Source organism: Panthera pardus, unplaced genomic scaffold (assembly GCF_024362965.1).
Source record: "Panthera pardus isolate Hobbes unplaced genomic scaffold, ASM2436296v1 HiC_scaffold_24, whole genome shotgun sequence".
NCBI lineage: Eukaryota > Metazoa > Chordata > Mammalia > Carnivora > Felidae > Panthera > Panthera pardus.
Window position 1 is genome coordinate 123943278 of NW_026526810.1, and position 23393 is coordinate 123966670.

At 38.7% G+C, this 23393-nt stretch overlaps 1 protein-coding gene across 3 annotated transcripts in view; it reads right to left on the reverse strand.

Annotated features, from left to right (window-relative positions):
- PTPN21 (protein tyrosine phosphatase non-receptor type 21) overlaps positions 1 to 23393 on the reverse strand; it is an 82515-nt gene that overhangs the window by 46579 nt on the left and 12543 nt on the right. For all 3 annotated transcript variants that reach the window (XM_053889688.1, XM_053889690.1, XM_053889689.1), the window contains exon 3: positions 2986 to 3155. In XM_053889688.1, the coding sequence (XP_053745663.1) occupies positions 2986 to 3155 (170 nt within the window). The remainder of the gene's footprint in view (positions 1 to 2985; positions 3156 to 23393) is intronic.

Below are 23393 nucleotides of genomic sequence, written 5' to 3' on the forward strand. Positions count from 1 at the left end.
CCCCTACGGATCTAAACAGGTTCACAGATTACACTGAATTGACATTTTTTTTTTTTAATTTTTATTTTAGAGATACAGAGAGAGCACAAGCAGGGAGATGGACAAAGAGAGAGAATCTCAAGCAGGCTCCACACTCAGTGCAGAGCCTGATGCAAGGGCTCAATCCCAGGACCCTGGGATCATGACCTGAGCCGAAATCAGAGTCAGACGCTCAACCAACTGAGCCACCCAGGTGCCCTAATTGGATTGCATTTCTAAATCTCTCTTAATTTTAAAAAGAAAAACTCCTTCTCTTTATTTTCATGTTATCTGTATTCAAAATGGTATGATGTGTCAAGTAGAATTCCCTACATTCTGGGTTAATCTGATTGCACTCTTGTAGGGTCATTTAACATGTTCATCTATTCTCCAATTTCTCCTGTGAACTGTTAGATTTAGAGCAGTGTTGTCTAACAGAAATTTCTGCAGTGATAAAGATGATGTATATCTGTGCTGTCCAATATGGTAGCCTTTAGCCACATGTGGCTACTGAGTACTTAAAATGTGGCTAGTGTAGTGTGACTGAGGAACTGAGAAAGGCCTCTTAAAGGCACATGAATCAGGGCACCTGGATGGCTCAGGCGGTTAAGCATCCATCCGACTCTTGATTTCTGCTAGGGTCATGATTGCATGGTTCAGGAGTTTGAGGCCCACATTGGGCTCTGCACTGACAGCACATGGCCTGCTTGGGACTCTCTCTCTCTCTCTCTCTCTCTCTTTCTCCACCTCTCTGCCCCTTCCCCACTCACATTCTCTCTCTCTCTCAAAATAAATAAATAAAATTTTTAAAAAACAACATGAATCAGCTAAGGGTAGAACCAGTTTTACCCTTTTGCTGCCAGAATACGAATGTGATAGCTAGAACTTCTCTAGAATTATTTGACAAGGATATCTCCCAGTGAATGGAAAGAACACACCAAGGATGGCAGTACAGAAAGAGAGAAAGAGCATGGGTCCCTGAAGACTTTGTGGAGCAGCAGAAGCTCTGCATGGCTGACCTCTGGACTTATTTAACAAGTGAAAGATATTTAGGGTTTTTGGTCACATGCTGCCAAACTTAATCCTTACTGGTACAACTTCTCTACCAGGTTCTCCTATACATAATCAATGTGCACTCCTACTGACTCAATCTACCAGGACTTAGTCCTTCCTACAGCTAATGCCTTTGTTCAGGTCCACATTCTAGACTAATGTCTGGATTGTGGCGTATACATTCCTAACTGGTCTCCTAACTATATAGTCTTGCCACCTCTAAGCTACCTTCCGTGACAGGTGATGTTGGTAAAATACTAATGTCATCATTCCATTCTGTAAAAATTCGAAAATGTCTTTCCCCGTTGTACCATGACCTTATGACTAGGACATTCCTATTTTTCAAATCTCCTCTCCCCTCTCTAGGTCATATCTGAAATTTCCTGAAAGCACCAGAGGCTTTCATTCTCTCCCCTACTCTGCACCAGCTATTCCCTCTAACTGGAAAATTCCTTCTAAAGTCAAGTGAAAAGTCAACTTCTTTACTTGCCTGCTCCAGTTCCTTGGTGCCCCACCCCTAGGAATCTTCTGTTTTAATGAAAGCATTTATCATCATAATATACTGTAATTGTTTATTTACACGGGCTGTTGCTTCCAGACTCCAGTCACTCCTCCAGGGCAGGATTAAAGCCTAGTCACTTGTATACTCGTCTCCCACAGAGCTCTGACATCATACCATATTACATTTTCACTAAATGTTTCAATAAGTGAGTCATTGATCAGTTGCTGTTTTTCCTCCTGGCTTCTACTTCTCTCGTCAACATTCCTATCGCAGGTCACTTTTACAGTCAGTGCATGTTTATTATCCCTAGTACCTGATTCTTGCTTCTTAGGTTTCATATCTTCTTCCGATAAATTAACTGGCAAACTCAGTACTCAGAGAGAACATTACACAAACACAGGGCAGTACCAGGTTCTTATGTACAGGGTACCGTGTTAGATACTGTGCGAAAGGTAAAGCTAAAGAAAACTTACAGGTTTAAAATCCAAGAAAAAGATAAGATATGTACACAAAGAACTATAACGAAAGGCTGTAACAACTGCCATCTTAACACAAGTACGAGCAAATTGTAGGACAGTCTGGAAAAGCCAAAAGCTCATTCCAGGCCAAGGGTCACAGAAACTTCATGGAGGAGGTGCCTTTTGAACTGAAATTCAGAAGACAAATAGGATTCCACTACATAAATAAGGAAGATCTAGGACCCAAAGATGAAAAGGCATGCGGCATGTTCCGGGCACTGGAAGTAGTCCAGCTCGGCTGAAAAGTAATGTAAAATGGGGTTCAAAAGATAAGGTAGTAGCGGATTTTGGAGAACTCTGAAAGGCAGACTCATGAATCCAAATTTTATTCCTTGTTTTTTATTCAAGGAAAAAAAATGCAGTTCCTCCATCCCACTCCTTAATATGACCTTCCGTCTCTGCCTCTGTCCCTTCTAAGTGAACTTACTGGCCTCTTCTACCCTGGACATGCTCCCCCTCCCAACTATCTACAGACTATAGCTACTGAAGTCAAAGAACTGTAAGAACCCCTCTGCACATCTGCACATTTCCCTGAGGGATGAAGACAGATTCTGCAACTTTTTAAAATTTCCTCTCTCATTTCAGTGTTAACAAAGATCAGAAACAAATCAACAAAAACTTTGAAGGAAACATCACAACAAGAAGAGTTCACAGCCAGGATAAAAACATCATCTTCCCCTTTAATCACTCCTTTGTGCCTAGTGAAACCATAATTCATGCAACACACAATAAAATACTCTGACACACTGCATACCAGAACCTCCCTGCAATAATGTGGCTAAATATGTGGGCAGGAGGGCAATGTTTAGTCTTATCTCCTGACTTTAACCTTGGTGTCACTTTTTTAATCTCATTAGATTATTTCCTAAAAACAAAGAGCATATTAGTGCTCACCTGGTAATCTCCTGCTGCAGCTGTGAAACTGAAGGCACGTAAAACACCACTCCAAAATAGACGGTAGGTTCCAGTGCATATTTATCCAGCTGCTTCTTGAGAGGCTTTTCCAAATCTACCCAACGGCGCTGATTTTGCTTGTTGTGGTACCAGAGACTGAAGTAAGTGATCTGGAAAGAGGGAAAGTCATTGAAGGAGGCAGAAACGTACAAGAGAATTTCTATCTTTTTTTAAAATTATTTTGAATATTTTTTATTTATTTTTGAGAGAGAGAGACAGACAGAGGACAAGCCGGGGAGAGGCAGAGAGGGAGACACAGAATCTGAAGCAGCTCTAGGCTCTGAGCTGTCAGCACCACTAACATCGGGCTCGAACCCGTGAACCGCAAGATCATGATCTGAGCTAAAGTCAGACACTGAACTGAGCCACCCAGGCTCCCTCTGTTCTCCTAATTGCTCTCATCCATGACCTGGGACCAAGTGAGAACAGACTCCTATGGCTTCCCTTCTCAAAAAGGGACACCACAGCAAAACCTGAAGAAAAGAACACCTCTTATAGGTATATATATAGACACATGCAGGAAATAAAGGTGAAAAGTCAACTACCCTCGCAGACTATTTCTTGAACTATGCACAGAAAAATGCATTCATGGCCTAGACATCAGAATGTAGCAGGTGCTACACAATTTTACAGAGTTTGTTTTTTTTTTTTCCCAACGTTTTTTTTTTTTATTTATTTTTGGGACAGAGAGAGACAGAGCATGAACGGGGGAGGGGCAGAGAGAGAGGGAGACACAGAATCGGAAGCAGGCTCCAGGCTCTGAGCCATCAGCCCAGAGCCCGACGCGGGGCTCGAACTCACGGACCACGAGATCGTGACCTGGCTGAAGTCGGACGCTTAACCGACTGCGCCACCCAGGCGCCCCTAGAGTTTTTAACAAAAAAAACTCATGTGCTGAAAAAAATGTTTAGGTTTAAAATTATCAAAATACTAAATTTATCATAATATTTTACAAGTATAATGGGTTATATCTAGAAGAATTCTGACTACATAGTGTTAGTCCAACTTTTCACCACTCTGGAATTTGGCTTCTATAAATAAATTATTTATATAAATATTGTAAATTCTAGAAATATAGATGCAATTGCAACTTTTATTTGCCCCCTAAAGTTTATTAGATACAAATTTAAAGCAATTGTAATGCTCTGGAGGTAAATTGTCTCTCTCTCTCTCTTTCACTCACTCACACACACGCACACACACAAGTGCACGTGCACATAAAGCTATACCTAAACCAATAAGACAACTTAAGTATATTGCTTGAAGGTTAAAAAAAATGCCCAGATATTAGCATTTAAATCTCACTTGCTTGTGCAATGAAACTGTTCAGGGAAATCAATACCAGCTATGGGCTTGGCCAACCTGAGAGGTTATTAATCCATGTAGGCGTTGAAATGACAGCCTTGGGCCACTACTAACGTTTACCTTAAAATCAGTTTACAGATCAAGGCAACTGGAAAAATTCCCTGCTTTGTTCTAGGATCTAGAGCAACATGTAGAACAGAACTTTCTATGATGATGTAAATGTTCTATCTCCAATATAGCAGCCACTAGCTGCATGTGAGCTGTGGGGCACCTGGAATGTGGTTAGTGCACCAAGAAACTAAATTTTTAATGTTATTTAATTTTAACTGACTTAAACAGCTGCCAGCATCCAGTGGCACTGTACTGGCAAATACAGCTTTAAAGCAACAATAAAACGAGAAATAATACCACCAGCCTATTTCTTTAACTTGCAATAACCAGTTCAAATTTAAAAAAATGAATTTTTAATTTACAGGGAAAAAGAAGAACTATACAAACATGCCCTTGATATTCATTTTATCTTACAATTTGTTACAAGGGAAGGATGTATACCTTTAAAATGAATCTATTAATCAAGTAAACTCAACAAAAGTGAGGAATGTGTCCATTTCCCCTTTATAACAAAACAGCTAGAATAGTGCAGGAATTCAATATATTTTGTTGAAAAGAAGGCTCTCTTGCTTCTTTGTTGCCACCCAAGCCATCATATATGAATGAAATGTCTTGAACATTTACTATGTGCCAGGTTCTGTCCCAAGAACTATAATAATATCATATATTGAATCACCACCACTATCTTATGAAGTAGATAATTGTGTGTGTGTGTGTGTGTGTGTGTGTGTGTGTGTGTGTGTGTGTGTGTGTGAAACTGTAAAGCCAGTGTTTGTCCAGGTATCTGTGGATCACTTCTACCAGAATTACCTGGAGAGCTTCTTGAGCTATTAAACTCCCAGTAATTCCTGTGCCTTGATCAAGTGTGAAAACCACTGTATGAGACCACACTGCCCCTCCAGCATTATGCAGGAGATAATGTATGAACAACCTATCCTTGAAAAGCTGCATAGAAATCACAGTTTTGAAAATCCAAACACACTTTAATATAGAAGCAAGTCTGAGTCTTATTGTGAATTATTTTCTGAAGTTATAATTATGTTTATAAAATGAATTACATGTTGTCTTTAAGGACAGAATATCACATTTATAGAAAACAGTATTATTCCTTATTTCTTTTGAACTGCAACAAACAGAAAAGAAAAATCTCATTTAACAGAAAGAAATTGATGCTTAAAATCTGAAGTCCCGGGTCTAATTTCTAACACTCACTTGCTAACTGGGAAGTGGAAAAGTCAATCAGACCAATTCCGTTTTCTCAAATGTAAAAGAAGGTAATAATAAGTGTAATACCTCCTTCACACCTCCATCATGGGGACTGAGTGCAAAACTTAAATCAATGCATTTTGCCACTAGAAAACTACTATATTTTTAAAAGATTATTTAATAAGGGCGCCTGGGTGGCTCAGCAGGTTAAGCATCCAACTCTTGATTTAGGCTCAGGTCAAGATCTCAGGGTTCCTGAGTTCAAGCCCCACGTCAGACTCTGCTGACAGTGGGGAGCCTGCTTGGGATTCTTTGTCCCTCCCTCTCTGCCCCTCCCCCGCTCATGTGCTAGTGTCCCTTCTCTCCCTCAAAACAAATAAACTTTAAAAAAAAAAAGATTATTTTGTTTCACCCACTTTGCTAAACACCAGTAAAATCAATTATATACCCCCTCCCAAAATAATTTTCTAATTTTTTACACTTACATGGACCGATTACAACACATTTTGTTAAATGTATTTACGTTTTATGTTTTATCCTTTTTTTTTTTTAATGTTTATTTATTTTTGAGAGAGACAGAGAGACAGAGCATGACCAGGAGAGGGGCAGAGAGAGAGGGAGACACAGAATCCGAAGCAGGCTCCAGGCTCTGAGCTGTTAGCACAGAGCCCCATGCGAGGCTCAAACCCAGGAACCGTGAGATCATGACCTGAGCCAAAGTTGGACACCTAACTGAGTCACCCAGGCACCCCTGTTTTATGTTTTTATCTTAGAACTGGACTGAATGTACCATGTTTGGTCTGTAAAACATACAACTGCTATGCACTTAATTCCACAAATACTTATTTTTTGCCATAAACCAGAAAGCTGGGCACCCTTTAGGATCTAAAACTATTTGGGTCATAACAGTATATCACTTTTAACCCAAATTAAAAGGACTTAAAAATACTTGTTGTATATATTACTTTTCCCTTTAAATATAGTTGGACTTGAATGCTCCAAACACAAATATTTAAATAGTTATAAAACTATAGGCTTACTATTAGGGGCACCTAGCTGGCTCAGTTGGTAGAGCATGCAACTCTTGATCTAGGAATCATAAATTCAAGCCCCACGTTCGGCATGGAGCCTACTTAAAAAAAAAAAACAAAAAACAAAAAACAACACAATAGGTTTATATAATTTGTGGTTGTACCTTCTGTGAACTTATGATATAATTAAAAGAAAAAACACGAATAATCTGCTAGCATTCTAAAAAAGGTACATTCTAAAAGAAATAAACTAATTCTTAAAATGTGCTGTTTATTTTAGCAATGCATTTATTACTCATGCCATATAGATAGAAAATCAAATAAGAAGAGAAATACACTTATAAAATTGCACCATTATTAGTTTTTTATATATCTTATAAAGGAGAAGCAAGGAGTTTAATTGTGCAAACAGCTGAAAATAATAGATATAGCAAATTACTTGCTGATTAGCTATTATATTTGTAGGAGAGTCTAAGACTTTGGACATTTGAACATTAACTGATTATATGCTTTCATACTTGCCCCTGTGTTCAAGTTCTACCTTATGAAGTAGTTAAGCCTAGCCAAATTCAAATTTATATCTTGTTAAATACTTCCAAGGAGGCATTGTATTTCTAAAATTGCAGCTAGAAGTGTTTACATACATGTGGGTAACTAAAATCTCCTAACACCATAATCTTTAGATTCAATGCTTCCTTAGAATTTATACACATACATAATGAAATAACAACATCTGACCGCATAGGATTTTATAAATATAAATAGGTTTTTTCTCTAAGATGGATAGGTAGAGTTTGAACAACAAAATGTTGTAGTTCAATTCTTATCAGGTAGAGAATTTTCTGTGTAAGTCCATTTTGGAGGCTTTGTCTTAGATAATAATCTCGAGCATTTGGATAATTAGCTTTCCAAAATAATTCAAAATCCATCCAAAACACAAAGTGTGGTGGAGGGGAAGGATCAAAGAAGAGAAGAGAACACTCCTTACCTCATCTATAGGCCAGCATTATCCTGATACCCAAGCCAAAGACAGCATCAGAAAACTACAGACCAATAGCTTTTATAAATACAGATGCAAAAATCTTCAACAAAATACTAGTGAACTGAATCCAAGAGCATATTAAAGGAATCATACCCCATGACCAACTAAGTGGGATTTATCCCAGAAATGCAAGAGTAGTTCAACATACAAAAAAATCAATGTAACATATTATTAACGTGAAAGGAAAATACATAATCATCTAAAGTGACACAGAAAAAGTATTGGACAAAATTCAACACCCTCTCCCAGTAAAAATACTAAGAAAACTAAGAATACAAAAGAACTTCTCAACATCAAAAGTTTTTATGAAGAACCCACAGCTAACATATTCAACAGTGAAAGACTGAAAGCTTGCCCCCTAAGATCGGGCAGGAACAAAATACATACGCCCATGTTCACCACTGCTATCCAACACTGCACTGGAAATTCTAGCCAGAGCTATTAGGTAAGAAAATGAAATAAAGGCATCCAAAACAGGTAGAAGGAAAAATATCTCTGTGTAAACAAGACATGATCCTATACATTTTTTAAAAATCCCCAAAGTGCCCCTACAAAAAAGAAAAAATTCACCAGAGCTAATAAACTCAGCAAAGTTCTAAGTATAAGATCAATATGCACAGATCAGTATGGATTCTAACACATCAGGAATGGAAACTTCAAAAGGGAATTAAAATACAATTTCATTTATAATAGCATCCAAAAGAATAAAAAATTCAGAAATAAACTTAACCAAGGAGGTGGAAAAACTTGTATTCTGAACAAAGAAAACACTGCTGAAATAAATCATTACTATTTTTCTTTTTTTAAACAGGCTCTGTGCCTAACGTGGGGCCTGAACTCACGACCCTGAGGCCAAGAGTTGCGTGCTCTACGGACTGAGCCACCCAGGCACCCCTTTTAAAGATTTTATTTTATTTTTTATTTATTTTTGAAAGAGACAGAGACAGAGACTGAGAGACAGAGCATGAGTGGGGGAGGGGCAGAGATCGAGGGAGACACAGAATCTGCAGCAGGTTCCAGATTTGAGCTGTGAGCACAGAGCCTGAAGCAGGACTTGAACTCACGAACCATGAGATCATGACCTGAGCTGAAGTCAAACGCTTAACCGACAAAGCCACTCAGGTGCCCTAAAGATCTTATATTTAAGTAATCTCTACTCCCAATGTGGGGCTCAAATTCATAACCGTGAGATCAAGAGTTGCATGCTCGGGGCGCCTGGGTGGCTCAGTCGGTTAAGCGGCCGACTTCGGCTCAGGTCATGATCTCGCGGTCCGTGAGTTCGAGCCCCGTGTCGGGCTCTGTGCTGACAGCTCAGAGCCTGGAGCCTGTTTCAGATTCTGTGTCTCCCTCTTTCTGACCCTCCCCCGTTCATTCTCTGTCTCTCTCTGTCTCAAAAATAAATAAACATTAAAAAAAAAAAAAAAGAGTTGCATGCTCTACTGACTGAGCCAGCCAGGCACCCCTTCACTGCTGAAAGAAATTAAATGAAAAGACATCCTGTGTTCATAGATTGGAACACTAAATATTGTAAGATGGCAAGATTACCAAAAGTGATCTACAGATTCAAATGTAATCCCTATCAAAATTTCAATAGCCTTTTTTCACAGAGAAAGCCAATTCTCGAGTTCATATGGAATTACAAAGGGACTCAAAGAGCCAAAATGATCATGAAAAAGAACAAAGGAGGACTTTCACTTTCTGATTTTAAAACTTACTACAAAAGCTACCTTAATCAAAATAGTGAGGTACTAGTATAAGAGAGAGATATAGATAAATGTTATAAAATTGAGTCCAGAAATAAACCCGTGCATCCATGGTCGACTGGTTTTCAACAAGTAACAAGACCATTCAGTGGAGAAAGAACAGTCTCTTCAACAAATAGTTCTAAGACAACTGAAGATCAACAGGCAGAAGAATGAAATTAGACCCCTCCTATTTCACACAATATATAAAAATTTCTCAAACTGAATCAACAAACTAAATATAAGAAATTCTTTAGAATTTCTTTAGAAGAAAACAGAGGTAAATCTTCATGACTTTGAATTTGGAAATGGATTCTTAGGTATGACACAAAAAGCATGAACAACAAAGGAAAAAAAGATAAATTTGACTTTATCAAAATTTAAAACTGTGTACATCAAAGGACCAAATCAATAAAGGAAAAAGACAACTATAGAATAGAAGAAAACAGGGGCGCCTGGGTGGCTCAGTTGGCTAAGCGTCCGGCTTCGGCTCAGGTCATGATCTCACGGTTCATGGGTTTGGAGTCCCCCATCAGGGTCTGTGCTGACAGCTGGGAGCCTAGAGCCTGCTTCAGACTCTGTGTCTCCCTCTCTCTCTGCCCCTCACCCACTCATGCTCTGTCTCTCTCTCTCTCCTAAAAATAAATAAACATTAAAAATAAAAAGAATAGAAGAAAATATTTGCAAATCATGTATCTGATAAGGGTCTAGTATCTGAATATATGAACAACTGTTACACAACATTAAAAAGACAGACAACTCGATTAAAAAATAGGCAAAGGACTTGAAGACACTTCTCTAAAGAACATATACAAATGGCCAATAAACACATGCAAAGATGCTCAACATTATTAGTTATTGGAGAAATGCAAGTCATAACTGCAATAAGATACTACTTCACACCCATTAGGCTGGCTATAATTTTAAAAATAAAAAATAAAAAGCACTGGTGAGAATGTGGAGAAATTGGAACCCTCAGACATTGCGAGTGGGAATGTAAGATGGCTCAGTCACTATGGAAAAGTTTGGCAATTCCTCAAAAGTTAAACATACAATCATCATATGACCCAGCAATCCCACTCCTAGATATATACCCAAATGAAAACAGGTACATGTATATTCATACCAGCAATATTTGCAATAGCCAAAAGGTAGAAACAATCCAACCATCCATCAGTAGATGAAAGCACAGACAAACTGTGGAACAGACACACAATGGAATATTACTCAGCCATAAAAAATGAAGTAGATGCATACTACAATATGAATGAACCTCAAAAACAGGTTAAGTGAATGAAGTCAGGCATAAAAGGTCCCATATTGTATGATTCCATTTATTTATTTATTTTTAAAGATGTAGCCTTGTTTTCTGTTTTTTAAAGTAAACTCTACTCCCAACATGGGGCTTGAACTCACAACCTCAAGAATCACATGCTCTACCAACTGAGCCAGCCAGGCACCCCATTGTAGGATTCCACTTAAATGAAATATCCAGAATAGATCCACGGTGACAGAAAATAAACTGGTGGTTGGTGGAGAGGGAGGGAATTAACTGCTTAGTAAGTACAGCATTTCCTTCTAGGGTAATGAAAATGTTTTGGAACTAGATACAGGTGCTGTTGTGAATATACTAAATGTCACCAAATTGCTTACTTTAAGGCGGTTAATTTTTTGTTAGGTGAATTTCATTTCAAAAAAGTTTTTTTTTTTTAAATTAGAAATACTCATAATTAAAATCAAGTACAGAATTTTTTTTTAATGTTTTACTTATTTTTGAGAGAGAGATGGAGAGGGAGGAAAGCGGGCAGAGAGAGAGGAGGATAGAGGATCCAAAGCAGGCTCTGCACTGAGAGCAGCAAGTCCAATGCAGGGCTTGAACTCACAAACTGTGAGATCATGACCTGAGCCAAAGTTGGACACTCAACTAACTGAGCCACCCAGGCACCCCTTAAGTACAGAATTAAAAAATTCTACTTTTCAAATGTTTATCAAGTTCATTTCATTTGAAAAAGTCTAAGGAAAAAAAGAGCCAGAAATAGATGAATCTAGCCATGAGTTAATATTTTCTATTTCCCAATACATATACTTAGATCAAGATTTTGTACAGTTGGACAATACTCAGAAATCTCAACTACTAGAACATAAGTGAATAACATAGAATAGGCAAAAATGTGTTTGTGTAATGAAAAATATATGTCGAAGTCACAATTTTAAAGTCTATGTCCCAACAAAAAAGAAATTTCTTCTGTCTCTTTTATGGACTTTTTTTTCACTTTTTTAAAAGTTCATTTAAGTAATCTCTACACCCAATGTGGGTGCTTAAACTCACAACCCTGAGATTAAGAGTAGCACACTCCTCGTCTGAGCTAGTCAGGCACCCCTGAACTTTTTCTCCTTATTTCATGAATATTTTTAATGAGTTAAGTGAATTGGTTATCCAATTCGAATATTTTTAATGAGTTAAGTGAATTGGTTATCCAATTCAAGCTAGGTTAAAAGATGACAAATTAAAGGGAAAACAGCTTGGGGCGCCTGGGTGGCTCAGTCAGTTAAATGTCAGACCACGGATTTCAGCTCAGGTCATGATCTCACGGTTTGTGAGACTGAGCCCTGTGTCGGGCTCTGTGCCAACAGTGCAGAGCTTGCTTGGGATTCTCTCTCTCTCCCTCCCTCCCTCTCTGTCCCTTTCCCACTCACATTCTTTCTCTCAAAATAAACAAACAAACAAACAAAAAGGAAAAAGGAAAGGCTTATTAAATAGCATGTTAGAAGCAGCAGGAAATGATGGGTAATACTTTTTCCAGCAAGAGAGAACACATATATACCAAGAAAAAACCCTTTAAAAAGAAGCTATAAAGAATTACAAAAACACTGTAGTCTAGAGTTATTTATCAAAGGAACAAATAACTCTTAAACATTAGTCATATATTTAACCACAACGACTGGTGTTCGTTTAAGACGAATAGAGAAGTTTATAAATCCTTCCAGAGACTGGCATTAAAAATAGTTGTTTGGACAAAAAGAATAAATTTTGGTTATTAGACAAAGTTATGAAGACTACTTCATTTCCCAAAGTGATTAGAAACATAACTTATTGTATATACAACTTCACATTACTTTAGCCAATTTAATTGCTGTTTCATTACTTCACTTGTAGGTTCAATCACATTTCTCAAAGCCATGAAAGAGATTTCAACTTTTGCCATTTTGGTACCTGCTGTAATTTTGAGGTTTTCTCTAGGGGGCCATGCGTGAAATTCTGATAGTGATCACTAGCTCGGGGTAGTCTAAAGAGGACTAGACTGAAGTCACAAGGCTCCACCTCTGAGTCCTGACTCCACCACTCATCAGCTCCGGACTAAGTCACTTCCTCACAGAATCTGTTTCTTCATAGGGAAAATAACATGTACCCTGCCTTCTTCACAGAGTTGTGGTGAACTTTGTTATCACTGTGCTGATAAAACTTAAAAGCACTCTTGTTATATTCGCTCTGAGTATGTAAACTTGGCAGATAGGATCTCTTCAGGTGTGCCTGAGAAAATAGAATGAAACTTACTTGAATCAAGCATCCTTCTTCCTTGAAAATATGACTGGCCAAATTTCTTCCTTTATTTAAAGTTAGGATACACTAGAACCTTATTTAGAAAGAAAGAAATATAAAAACCTTGGTACAGACAGGCCCCATGTGCCCTAAATTTAAACTGTTACTACCAGTCATTTCTTGGTCTAGATTTTCCCAGAATCATGTGTCTTTTCTTTTTTTCTCCCCCATGTGTCTTCTTTTGAGTCCAAATCTTCTGGGTTATGCATGTCCTATCTTATTTATAGGCTTGGTTAATTGTAATAAAAATTTCCTTACAACCTGGCCTTTAATTATTGGCTTTTGATTCCTGCCTCCCACTGCTCCTTATCTAACTTCCCAGTACCTTTCCCGATAAGAAACTACCTCCATGTGGATTCTCTTTCTCCGAGGCTCTGTCTACTCTCACTGGTGACGCAGCAAGCTGACCTGACCTGTGGGAAACTCATTCCAGTAAATAAGCCTCTAAACCACCGAATCTTCTGGCATCCTCTAGATCAATGCTCGATTAGCACCAAATACATTTTTGTGACACTTCTCCCACTGTCAGACATTTTTACACTTTCTTTCCTATTTTGTTCTGAACACGTCAGTAGTTTTCATAAAGTTATTTGATAATTTCTCCATAGCTGTTTAGAATTTTTCACAGCTCCTCCACTAAAATGGTACAGATAATTGTGCCTACTATGTAAACTACATTAAAAACAAAAGTTACACTTACAAAACTTTGCCTTTTCAGACACAATATGGCTGACTTCCCTTAAATGAACTAAGGTGATTTGCTAATTAAGCTTTTTGTTCAGAGGAAAAGATAGTTTACGAATTTTTGAGCTAGGGGAGCACCTGGGTGGCTCAGTTGGTTAGGCATCCAGTTCCTGATTTCAGCTCAGGTCATGATCTCATGGTTCAGGGATTCTCTCTTTCTCAAAATAAAGAAATAAAACTCAAAAAAAAAACCAACTTTTTTTGAGCTTGGGTGAAAAGTGTCCCCCAAATCACAGTCATCTAAAGAGACAGAGCTATTATAAGCAGGTCCACATCTTGTCAGAATGTAAACCCTTTCCTAATCCCCAAGTCATTTCTTGTCTAATTATTTCAAGAGTCTTTTAGTTGTACTATTTTTAAAACAGAGCAAAGGGACACAAGATTTAGCTGGAGGGTTTTTTAAGCCACTGATGCACTGAGTTTGATAAAAGTTAATCCCATATAAAATTGCAACTATAATTTTATCCTGATACTTTTCTTAGACGAGGCAGAAGTCAGAAGACTTTTCATCAGGAAAGTGATGAGAGGAGATCGCTCTCTAGATAAAGCCTATCCGAGGCAGAGATCATCTAACAAGGGTAGTTAACAGGTATTAACCTAATTCAAGCGTGGAGCTTACCTCTCCACTGAGTGTGCCATAAATAATGAAGCATTGTATCTCTTCCTTTTGACAGATAGTATGGTAGTCACAGTACCTCAAGCACACAGTGTTTTTTCCCTTGTCGATTTAATTTTGATCCATTTTCTTCTGTCCTTGGTCAAATAATGTATTATCTATTTTATAATCAAGGTGATAACACATAGTATCACTATACTCTATCTAGCACACATGAGGACTAAGAAAACAGCATTCAAAAGTACACTTTGATCTTCTAATTACACTCACATTTCTATTAAACTGAAGTCCAAGTAACTGAACTCCTCAAATGGCCAGATTTTTGTTGCTGTTGTTGTAGCATTTAACTTTTAGGAAAAGAGTCAAATGATCAATTTAAGGGATATATTGAAAGAAAGTCCAAGGCATGAATTGGGATCACTATTTATACAGATGACTGCTGATAACTTTTCTTTTAAAGAAAAAAAAAATTTTTAATGTTTATTTTTGAGAAAGAGTGTGAGCGGGGGAGGTGCAGAAAGAGAGAGAGAGAGAGAGAGAGAGAGGTAGACAGATAGACCCACAGACAGACAGACACAGAATCCAAAGCAGGGTCCAGGCTCTGAGCTGTCAGCACAGAGCCTGACACAGGGCTCAAACCCAGGAACTGTGAAATCATGACCTGAGTCAAAGGTTGGACGCTTTCCCGACTGAGCCCCCCAGGAGACCCTGATAAGTTTTCTGTTTACTATCCTGGACAATAAGATGCTATGAAGAATACAATGATCCCCAAACACAGTAAGATCATTCTTCAAAAAACACTGTCCAACTTCGGCTCAGGTCATGATCTCCTGGTTTGTGAGTTCGAGCCCCACGTGGGGCTCTCTGCTGACAGCTCAGAGCCTGGAGCCTGCTTCTGATTCTGTGTCCCCCTCTCCCTCTGCCCTTCCCCCACTCGCACTCTGTCTCTCTCTGCCTTTCAAAAATAAAGAAATGTAATAAAAAAAAGTTTCTTTAAAAAGAAAGACTCTGTGTCAAACACTGTGGTGGGAACAAAAGAATACAATTCCTGCCCTCATGTAGCTTACATTCCGGAAGGGGGAGAAAGACAAGCAAAATATAGGGAGGCCAGATACTGATAAGGGCTATGGAGAAAGATACTCAATTATAAGATTAAAACATTTATCAACATGTCTTTAGAGTAAACTAAGATTAAATAGGAATTTTTAGTATACACAAAATTTTACTACCCAAGAACGACAGAAATAACCGAGATGTCACTGTACACAGTTTCAACAGAGGCAAAGCTGGTGTGCTCTATTTTATACTAGTACATAAAAGGTCATTTTGTTTAGAACCCACATAACTGAGGGTGAACCAGAGCCTATCATTCCTCAATTATTTTAGTTAACCAGTTTGTTTTGTTATATTACAGGACTATTTCTTGTATCTCATTCCAACAAATGAACTAGATCAATTTTCTCTTTCTAAATTTGGGATTTCTGAGGCATATTAACTTAATTCACAAATGCCTATGTTTTAGGGCAATTGATAAATACTAGCTCTTCTCTTTTTATTGACAAGGGGGTTAAAAGACTAACTTGGCTCAGATTCTAGTGTGTGTGTGTGTATATATATATATATATATATATATATATATGTGTGTGTGTATATGTATGTATATGTATAAATTAATTCTCAGGGAAAAATGTTTTTAATATTTTCCTGAACTCCTCTTAATTATTTCTTCTATCTTGCCACAGACAGCGAGTAGAGCCAGCAGTATTTTTAGAAGTTATAACAGTGCAACATAAAAGCGAAAAGAACAGAAATGAGCATATTTATGAAGAGCTGTTTGTTTTTCTGACACTCATTTTTGTCAGATTGAAATTATAATTGTTTCCTGTTACCTAGATATGGTTGTGATGTGGGGATAGGGGAGCCATGGAGAGATAAAAGGAATTAACTTTTAGAACTACAAATGAATATGGGCCTAAATATATTTTAACAAAGAATTGAGTTAATGTTAATTTCTATTACCTGAAAGAATGTTATCCAAGTATTTTCCACTGCCTTAAAAAAAAAAAACACAACAGTTCCACTGTTCTTAAATTAATATTACCATGAAAGATCTGAAGATTATAAAATCAAGAAAATTGCTTTTGTGGTTAAAATCCTGAACAGACACACATGAAGAAACTCCGACTTCTGTTATTAAAAGCTATACTTGTAGGGTGCCTGGATGGCTCAAACGGTTAAGCCTCGGGCTTTGGCTCAGGTCACGATCTCATGGTTCGTGAGTTCAAGCCCCGCACTAAGCTCTCTGCTATCAGCATGGAGTCCACTTCGGATCCTTTGTCTCCCTTTCTCTCTGCCCCTCCCCAACTCGTGCTAGCTCACTCTCTCTCTCAAAAATCAAAATAAACATTAAAAAAAAATACTTAAATAGGGGCGCCTGGGTGGCTCAGTCGATTGAGCGACCGACTTCAGCTCAGGTCACGATCTCACAGTTTGTGAGTTCCAGCCCCGTGTCGGGCTCTGTGCTGACAGCTCAGAGCCTGGAGCCTGCTTCGGATTCTGTGTCTCCCTCTCTCTCTGCCCCTCGCCCGCTCATGCTCTGTCTCTCTCTGTCTCAGAAATAAATACACATTAAAAAAAAATACTTAATGGGGCCTGGGTGACTCAGTCGGTTAAGCATCCGATTTCAGCTCAGGTCATGATCTCCCAGTTTGTGAGTTCAAGTCCCGCACTGGGCCCTGTGCTGACAGCCCAGAGCCGGGAGCCTGCTTCAGATTCTGTGTCTCCCCCTCTCTCTGCCCTTCCCCTGCTCATGCTCTGTCTCTCTCTGTCTCAAAAACAAAACAAACTTTGATTAATGAAAACAAGCATAGCTTTTTATTTAAGTTTGTTTAAGTTTATTTAAGTTTATTTAAGTTTAAAAATCATGATTTCATCATACATGAAATAATTGTTTTCTCCACATATTTTATGAGGTGGTTTTCTAACTACAATACTTCTTCCATATACACAAATGCTCCAAGAAAAGAGCAAAACTGTTTCCTTTTTTAATTTGGAAAAGTGATTTTCCCCTTCTTGATTAATAAGGTTCCCCTTAACAGAGGCCACACTTAAGGGTTTAATAGATTTCCTTTTAAACTATGTTCCTTATTGAAAACCAAGGCACAAAGGGTACCTAACTAAGTAAAGGTGCATAACTCAGAAATATACACTCAATATTTTTAAATTAAGTACCATAATGCCAGTTACATTTTATTCTATATAGTACTATTTTGGGGTGCCTGCATGGCTCAGCTGGTTAAGTGTCTGACTTTGGCTCAGGTCATGATCTCATGGTTCATGAGTTTGAACCCCGAGCCCCATATAGGCTCCGTGCTGACATGTCAGTGCACAGCCTGCTTGGGATTCTCTCTCTCCCTCCTTCTCTGCTTCTCCCACACTTGAGCGCGTGCACATGTGGGTTCTCTCGCTCGCTCTCTCAAAAATAAATAAACTTAAAAACAACAACAACAGGGGCGCCTGGGTGGCTCAGTCGGTTAAGCGTCCGACTTCGGCTCAGGTCATGATCTCGCGGTCCGTGAGTTCGAGCCCCGCGTCGGGCTCTGTGCTGACAGCTCAGAGCCTGGAGCCTGTTTCAGATTCTGTGTCTCCCTCTCTCTCTGCCCCTCCCCTGTTCATGCTCTGTCTCTCTCTGTCTCAAAAATAAATAAACGTTAAAAAAAAATTTTTTTTAAAAAACAAAAAAAAAACCAAAAAAACAAAAACAACAAGTAAAATGTAGTAACAATTTCCAGTGGCCCTGTCTTCATGCTCACAATTCGCAAACAGCAGAATGAAAACACTTTGGTAGTGTGAAATGCTGTAACAGGTGGAAATACACCTAACATGCACAGTAGCTAAATTGCAGTGATTCAGCTCCATCAGGAAAGGCAGCAAGCACTTCTATGGGCTCACTGGCTCTACGTTTGGTTTGTATGCAGATTTGGATTCTAGGAGCCCCCAAGTTCAACCAACAGCAGTGCAACCAGATATTGCTTTGGAAAATCACTCAGCAGAGAATTCTCCTGGGGGAATTTCATCAGCCTGACACTTCCAACTCTGCCAGGGGATGGGCTCACGAAAGGCTCCCTGTCGAACAGCTCTGCCCTCAGTGTTTCGGGCACTCCCAGTGGTGTCTTGCTGGCCTAATTATGACTTGTGTTCCTTCTCAGAATTATCTTTCTGGGCCTGATGTAACTTCAAAAACATATTTTAAGCAAAATAATAAATTGTAGTAATTAAAATAAGCGATAATAAATATCTCAAGAGTACTTAAAACAATCCCCATCAGATCTGGGAGGCTGCACTGTGCCGAGCTGTCCTTAGGGGCATGAACTCCATGGCAGGACATCTGTCACTTGCCCAAAGTTACAGACTGGGGAGAGAGCTGCCCACCAAAGAGGAGCCAGAAGAACTACTCTGGTTGTGGTTTCTGCCCTGGATCCATGAGCAAGTCACTGAACACCTGTGTTACCCATCTGTGAAATGGAGAGGAGCAGAATAGTGCCTCACTCATAGAACTGCTGAGGATCAAAATAAGCAAAAACATTCAAAGCACTCAGAGGAGTGGATCAAGCATGATAAGTGCTCAAGTCATATTAGCTCCTATGATCACAGTTTTTAAGTCCTCTGGAACAGTATAAAATTTCATACTGCATCTTTAGTATATAGGAAATTCTATACTTGACTATTTCCTTCACTAACAGGATTTTGTCTTTGGCAACTTTTCCTTCTCTTTCTCTCCTTTTAAAATAAGTTATGGTAAAATATCAACGCGTGAATTGCTTCTCTTTAGGAAAATGACAAAGGCTCAATAGAAAAGTAGTGTGGTGTGGTGTGGTGTGGAGGGGAAAACAGTAAACCGAGAGCAAAGACCTGAATATCAGTTGGGGGCTGTCACTGCTAGTTGCCCCAGCCAGAGGCTAAGACTGGAATAGTCTACAGCAAATTCTGCACTCTAGCAGTGGGTGACATACAAGTATTGTATAACTTTAGATACAGTCTTCATTACTGAACATGCTTCATTTTTACGTTATCATACTGTAATAAAGAACTTATGTGTTCTTTTCCTTAAGTTGCCATTCAAACTAGATTTGACTTCAAAATAGGTGCCAGTGATGAAAATAAAGTCAAATATGTACTGTCTAAATATTATCTGTAAGTGCAAAATACAGGTAAATGAGAACTAAGGTTATTTTCTAGTTTATTCACACCAAACTCTGGAAGAGAAAGGATATTATAATGGCTACCTTAATTCTCAGTAGGGTAGCTCTGAACTTAATTGGCTGATGGTAACACCTCAAGTCCTAGTTCTCCAATCCATTTTCTCCTCAATAAATTATTTCAACCAATGTGAATTTAAATGATGAAAAGGAAAATGGAAGTGGCTAACTCTACACCAAAAATCAGAGTTGCCAGTTAAAAAGTATCCTGCATCAGGACCTTGGTCTGGACACTGGCCATCTTTGGTCCACTCTATCACTGAGATGGTGGGAGAAGGAAGAAAGTCAATCACACTTAGGGATAAATCATACATATGTAAAGCATCTAGTACAGTGCTTGGCCTCTAGTCAGTACCCAGTAAATAGCTATCATTCTTACTATCATGTGTTGCCATACCACACATGAAAGAAATAAAATCCTGAGAAGTTGGTTTTCTTGGGTTACATGGGTAGTGACCCAAGGGATTTAAACCCAAGTTCCTTTGGCACCAAAACTCTACCTTGTTGCCTGTAGAACCCTACTTTGCCACCTGCAGGTGAAACTAATGGTACAAAGTTCAATCTGCCAGAAATTCACCTGACATCGAAATTAATTTGTCAAGTCAAAGTCTGAGCAATATACGTAACTGTAACACAACTGAACAAAGGCAAATTGTGTTTATATTCGCAAAGAAAATGAACTGCGGCCAACCAGCATGAAATTACTTGTACACTTTCTTAGCCTGCTCAGTTAAATCTCATTCAAAATAACGTAATTACTCTGTCCTATTTACAAACCTGAACACTGCATACATTTTAGTCATCTCATTTGGGCAATCTACTACATAAGGGTGCAGAAACCCTGCATGGAAAAGTTAGTTCTAATACATGTTGCTACTTCTCATAAAGGATTTGTGACACGCATAGTTTCTTCTGGTGAAATTAGCATCATAAGCTAATTCTTGAGAATTTAGGTTGCCTCTGGATATCCTGTCAGTTCACTAGCAAATAAATAAAGTGACATTTATTCATGAACTAACTGTTTGGAGAGCCAAACAGGAAAGTATTTGCTAAACCAGCATATGGTTAAGAAAGTAACATACGCTAAGGTCTTGTTAATAGAAAAAACCCCCACAGTGTTTCAGGTGGGGTGAGTTTCTGATACAAAAAATGAAGTATGGGCTTAACAACTGGCCAGTGAATTTGGTTAATACATAAATAGAAGTATGAGCCATCCACTCATTCGCTGAAAACTTGTCCCGCCTATGGTTTGGGTGGGCATAAAGGTGCTATCTGGTAAGGAAGACTGCTGATGGGGGTCTACCATCAGAGCAAGGAAGGAATTCCCACTCACAATTCCTCCTTTTCCTCTATGAAAGGAGCTTTTCCCTGAAGAGTAAGATGTCCATGGGATGCCTGGCTGGCTCAGTCGTAAAGCATGTGACTCTTGATCTCCAGGTTGTGAGTTCGAGCACCACAATAGGTATAAAGGCTACCTAAAAATAAAATCTTTAGAGAGGCTAGCTGGCTTAGTGGTTGGAGTGTGCAACTCTTTTTTTTAATGTTTATTTTATTTTTGGGAGGGAAACAGAGAGACAGAGACAGAGGGCGAGGAGGGGAGGGGGCAGAGAGGGAGACAAAGAATCTGAAGCATGCTTCCAGGCTCTGAGCTGTCAGTACAGAGATTGACGCAGGGCTTGAACTCACAAACCGTGAGATCATGATCTGAGCCGAAGTTGGATACTTAACAGACTGAGCCACCCAGGGGCCCCTGGAGTGTGTGACTCCTGATTGCAGGGTTATAGATTCGAGCCCCACGGTATGGAGATTATTTACAATCTTTAAAAAAATAAAATAAAATGGAGCACCTGGGTGGCTCAGTCGGTTGGGCAACTGACTCTTGATTTCGGCTCAGGTCATGATCTCACGGTTTGTGGGATTGAGCCCTGTGTCAAGTTCTGCACTGACAGCTGGGAGGCCTGCTTAAGATTCTCTCTCTCCCTCTCTCTCCTCCCCTTGCCCACTCGCATGAGTACTTTGTCTCTCTCAAATAAACATTTAAAAAAATATAATAAAATAAAATCTGATCTGAAAAAAAAATAAAAAAGAGTAAGATGTCCCAGTGAGGAAATGAATACCTCAAATGGAGAGAAAAGCCATTCAAAAAGGGCATGTGTAGGCACAGGCAGGGAGAAGTATACTTCAGAGGCAAATTATTCTCCTAAAAAATACAAAGCTCTTAAATTGTTCACAAATATTCTATCCTACCAACACCTTCGTCTGGAGAAAGAAAGATCAGGAAAGAAAGATCCTGCTAAACTGAGAGCAGGGGAAAAACTGCCTCATCTATAAGAGGCTTCTAGGCCCACAGCCTGGCTCACAAATGGATTGGGGGAGGGGTATCTGAACCACCTGAAATTGTCTGCAAAAGTCTGCATTTGCAAGACAGTCTCAAAGGGACCCATGATTCATATAACTTTAAAAGTCAAAGTTCAAGCAGAAGTGTCACAGATACAAACTCAAAATCTTACTCTTCTGCTTATGAGCTGTGTGATCACCCAGATTAGCGAAGCAAATCACCCAATTTTTCAGAACTTCAGTTTCGACATTTTAAAATGGAAAAGATAATGCCTAACTCCATGTGAGGATTAAATGTGACAAGGCATACTAAGCTTCCAGCACAATCATGTTCATCCACCCAGAAGGAGGGCAGCAGAAAGCCACTAAAACTTCTAGCATTATAAGGAATGAAATCTGAAACTTTATACACCAAGGACAACATCAGGACTTAGTGAGAGCCCCCAAAACACCATCAGTTCCCTATATCCACCATTTCATAACTCACAAACCTCCCCACATGAATAAATTCATGCCTCATTTGACGGTCATGACATTTCTGGCAGATTGTTGGTGAAAGAGATTCAAGGACATCTCTAATGTCTCTGAAGTGGAAAATCCAATACTGGGAGAAAAACATCTCAGACCATTACCTCTTAAACTTATCAGAAATTAAATGAAATGGAATAATACTTCATTTCTCTAAACAGGTTTCCAAATTCTGCAATAACTTGTGTGATGTTATTTATGTTAAAAATGCATAACATCTTCATGTTTGTATTTATAATTCCTCTACTTATTTACACAGCTGGTTCTTTTTTTTTTTTCAAGTTTATTTATTTTTTTAGTAATCTCTGTACCCAATGTGGGGTTCAAAGCCACAACCCCCGAGATCAAGGATCGCACACTCTGCCAATTGAGCCATCCAGGTGCCCCTATGTGGCTAGTTCTTAACTATCTAGACCAAATGAGAAAAGTAATAGAAAATATAAAAATTAGAAAAATCCTTGCTCATTTTAATCAGTTTTGGACCTTGGAAAGCTCACTTTATGTAGGTAGAGAGGTCAATCTAAGATTTCCATTTGTTTCAGATGGTCCAAGAGATCTAACCAAAGATATTTACTGATACTTGTCTATACAACACTTTTATCTGATTTATAACTTGCATAACTGAATGAATAGATATGCAGCCGAAAGGTTGAAAACTCTGCAGGTATTATACTTTTACCTTACACATGTTTCAGTTATTTTTAGAGTCCAACTGAAAACAGCTAGTACAGAAGGAAATACGCATGAAATTCTTGAGGTCTACTCAGATAACAGTCAAGATAAGGTCAGTGGATATTTGGAATACCTAAGACACTAATTTAAAATAA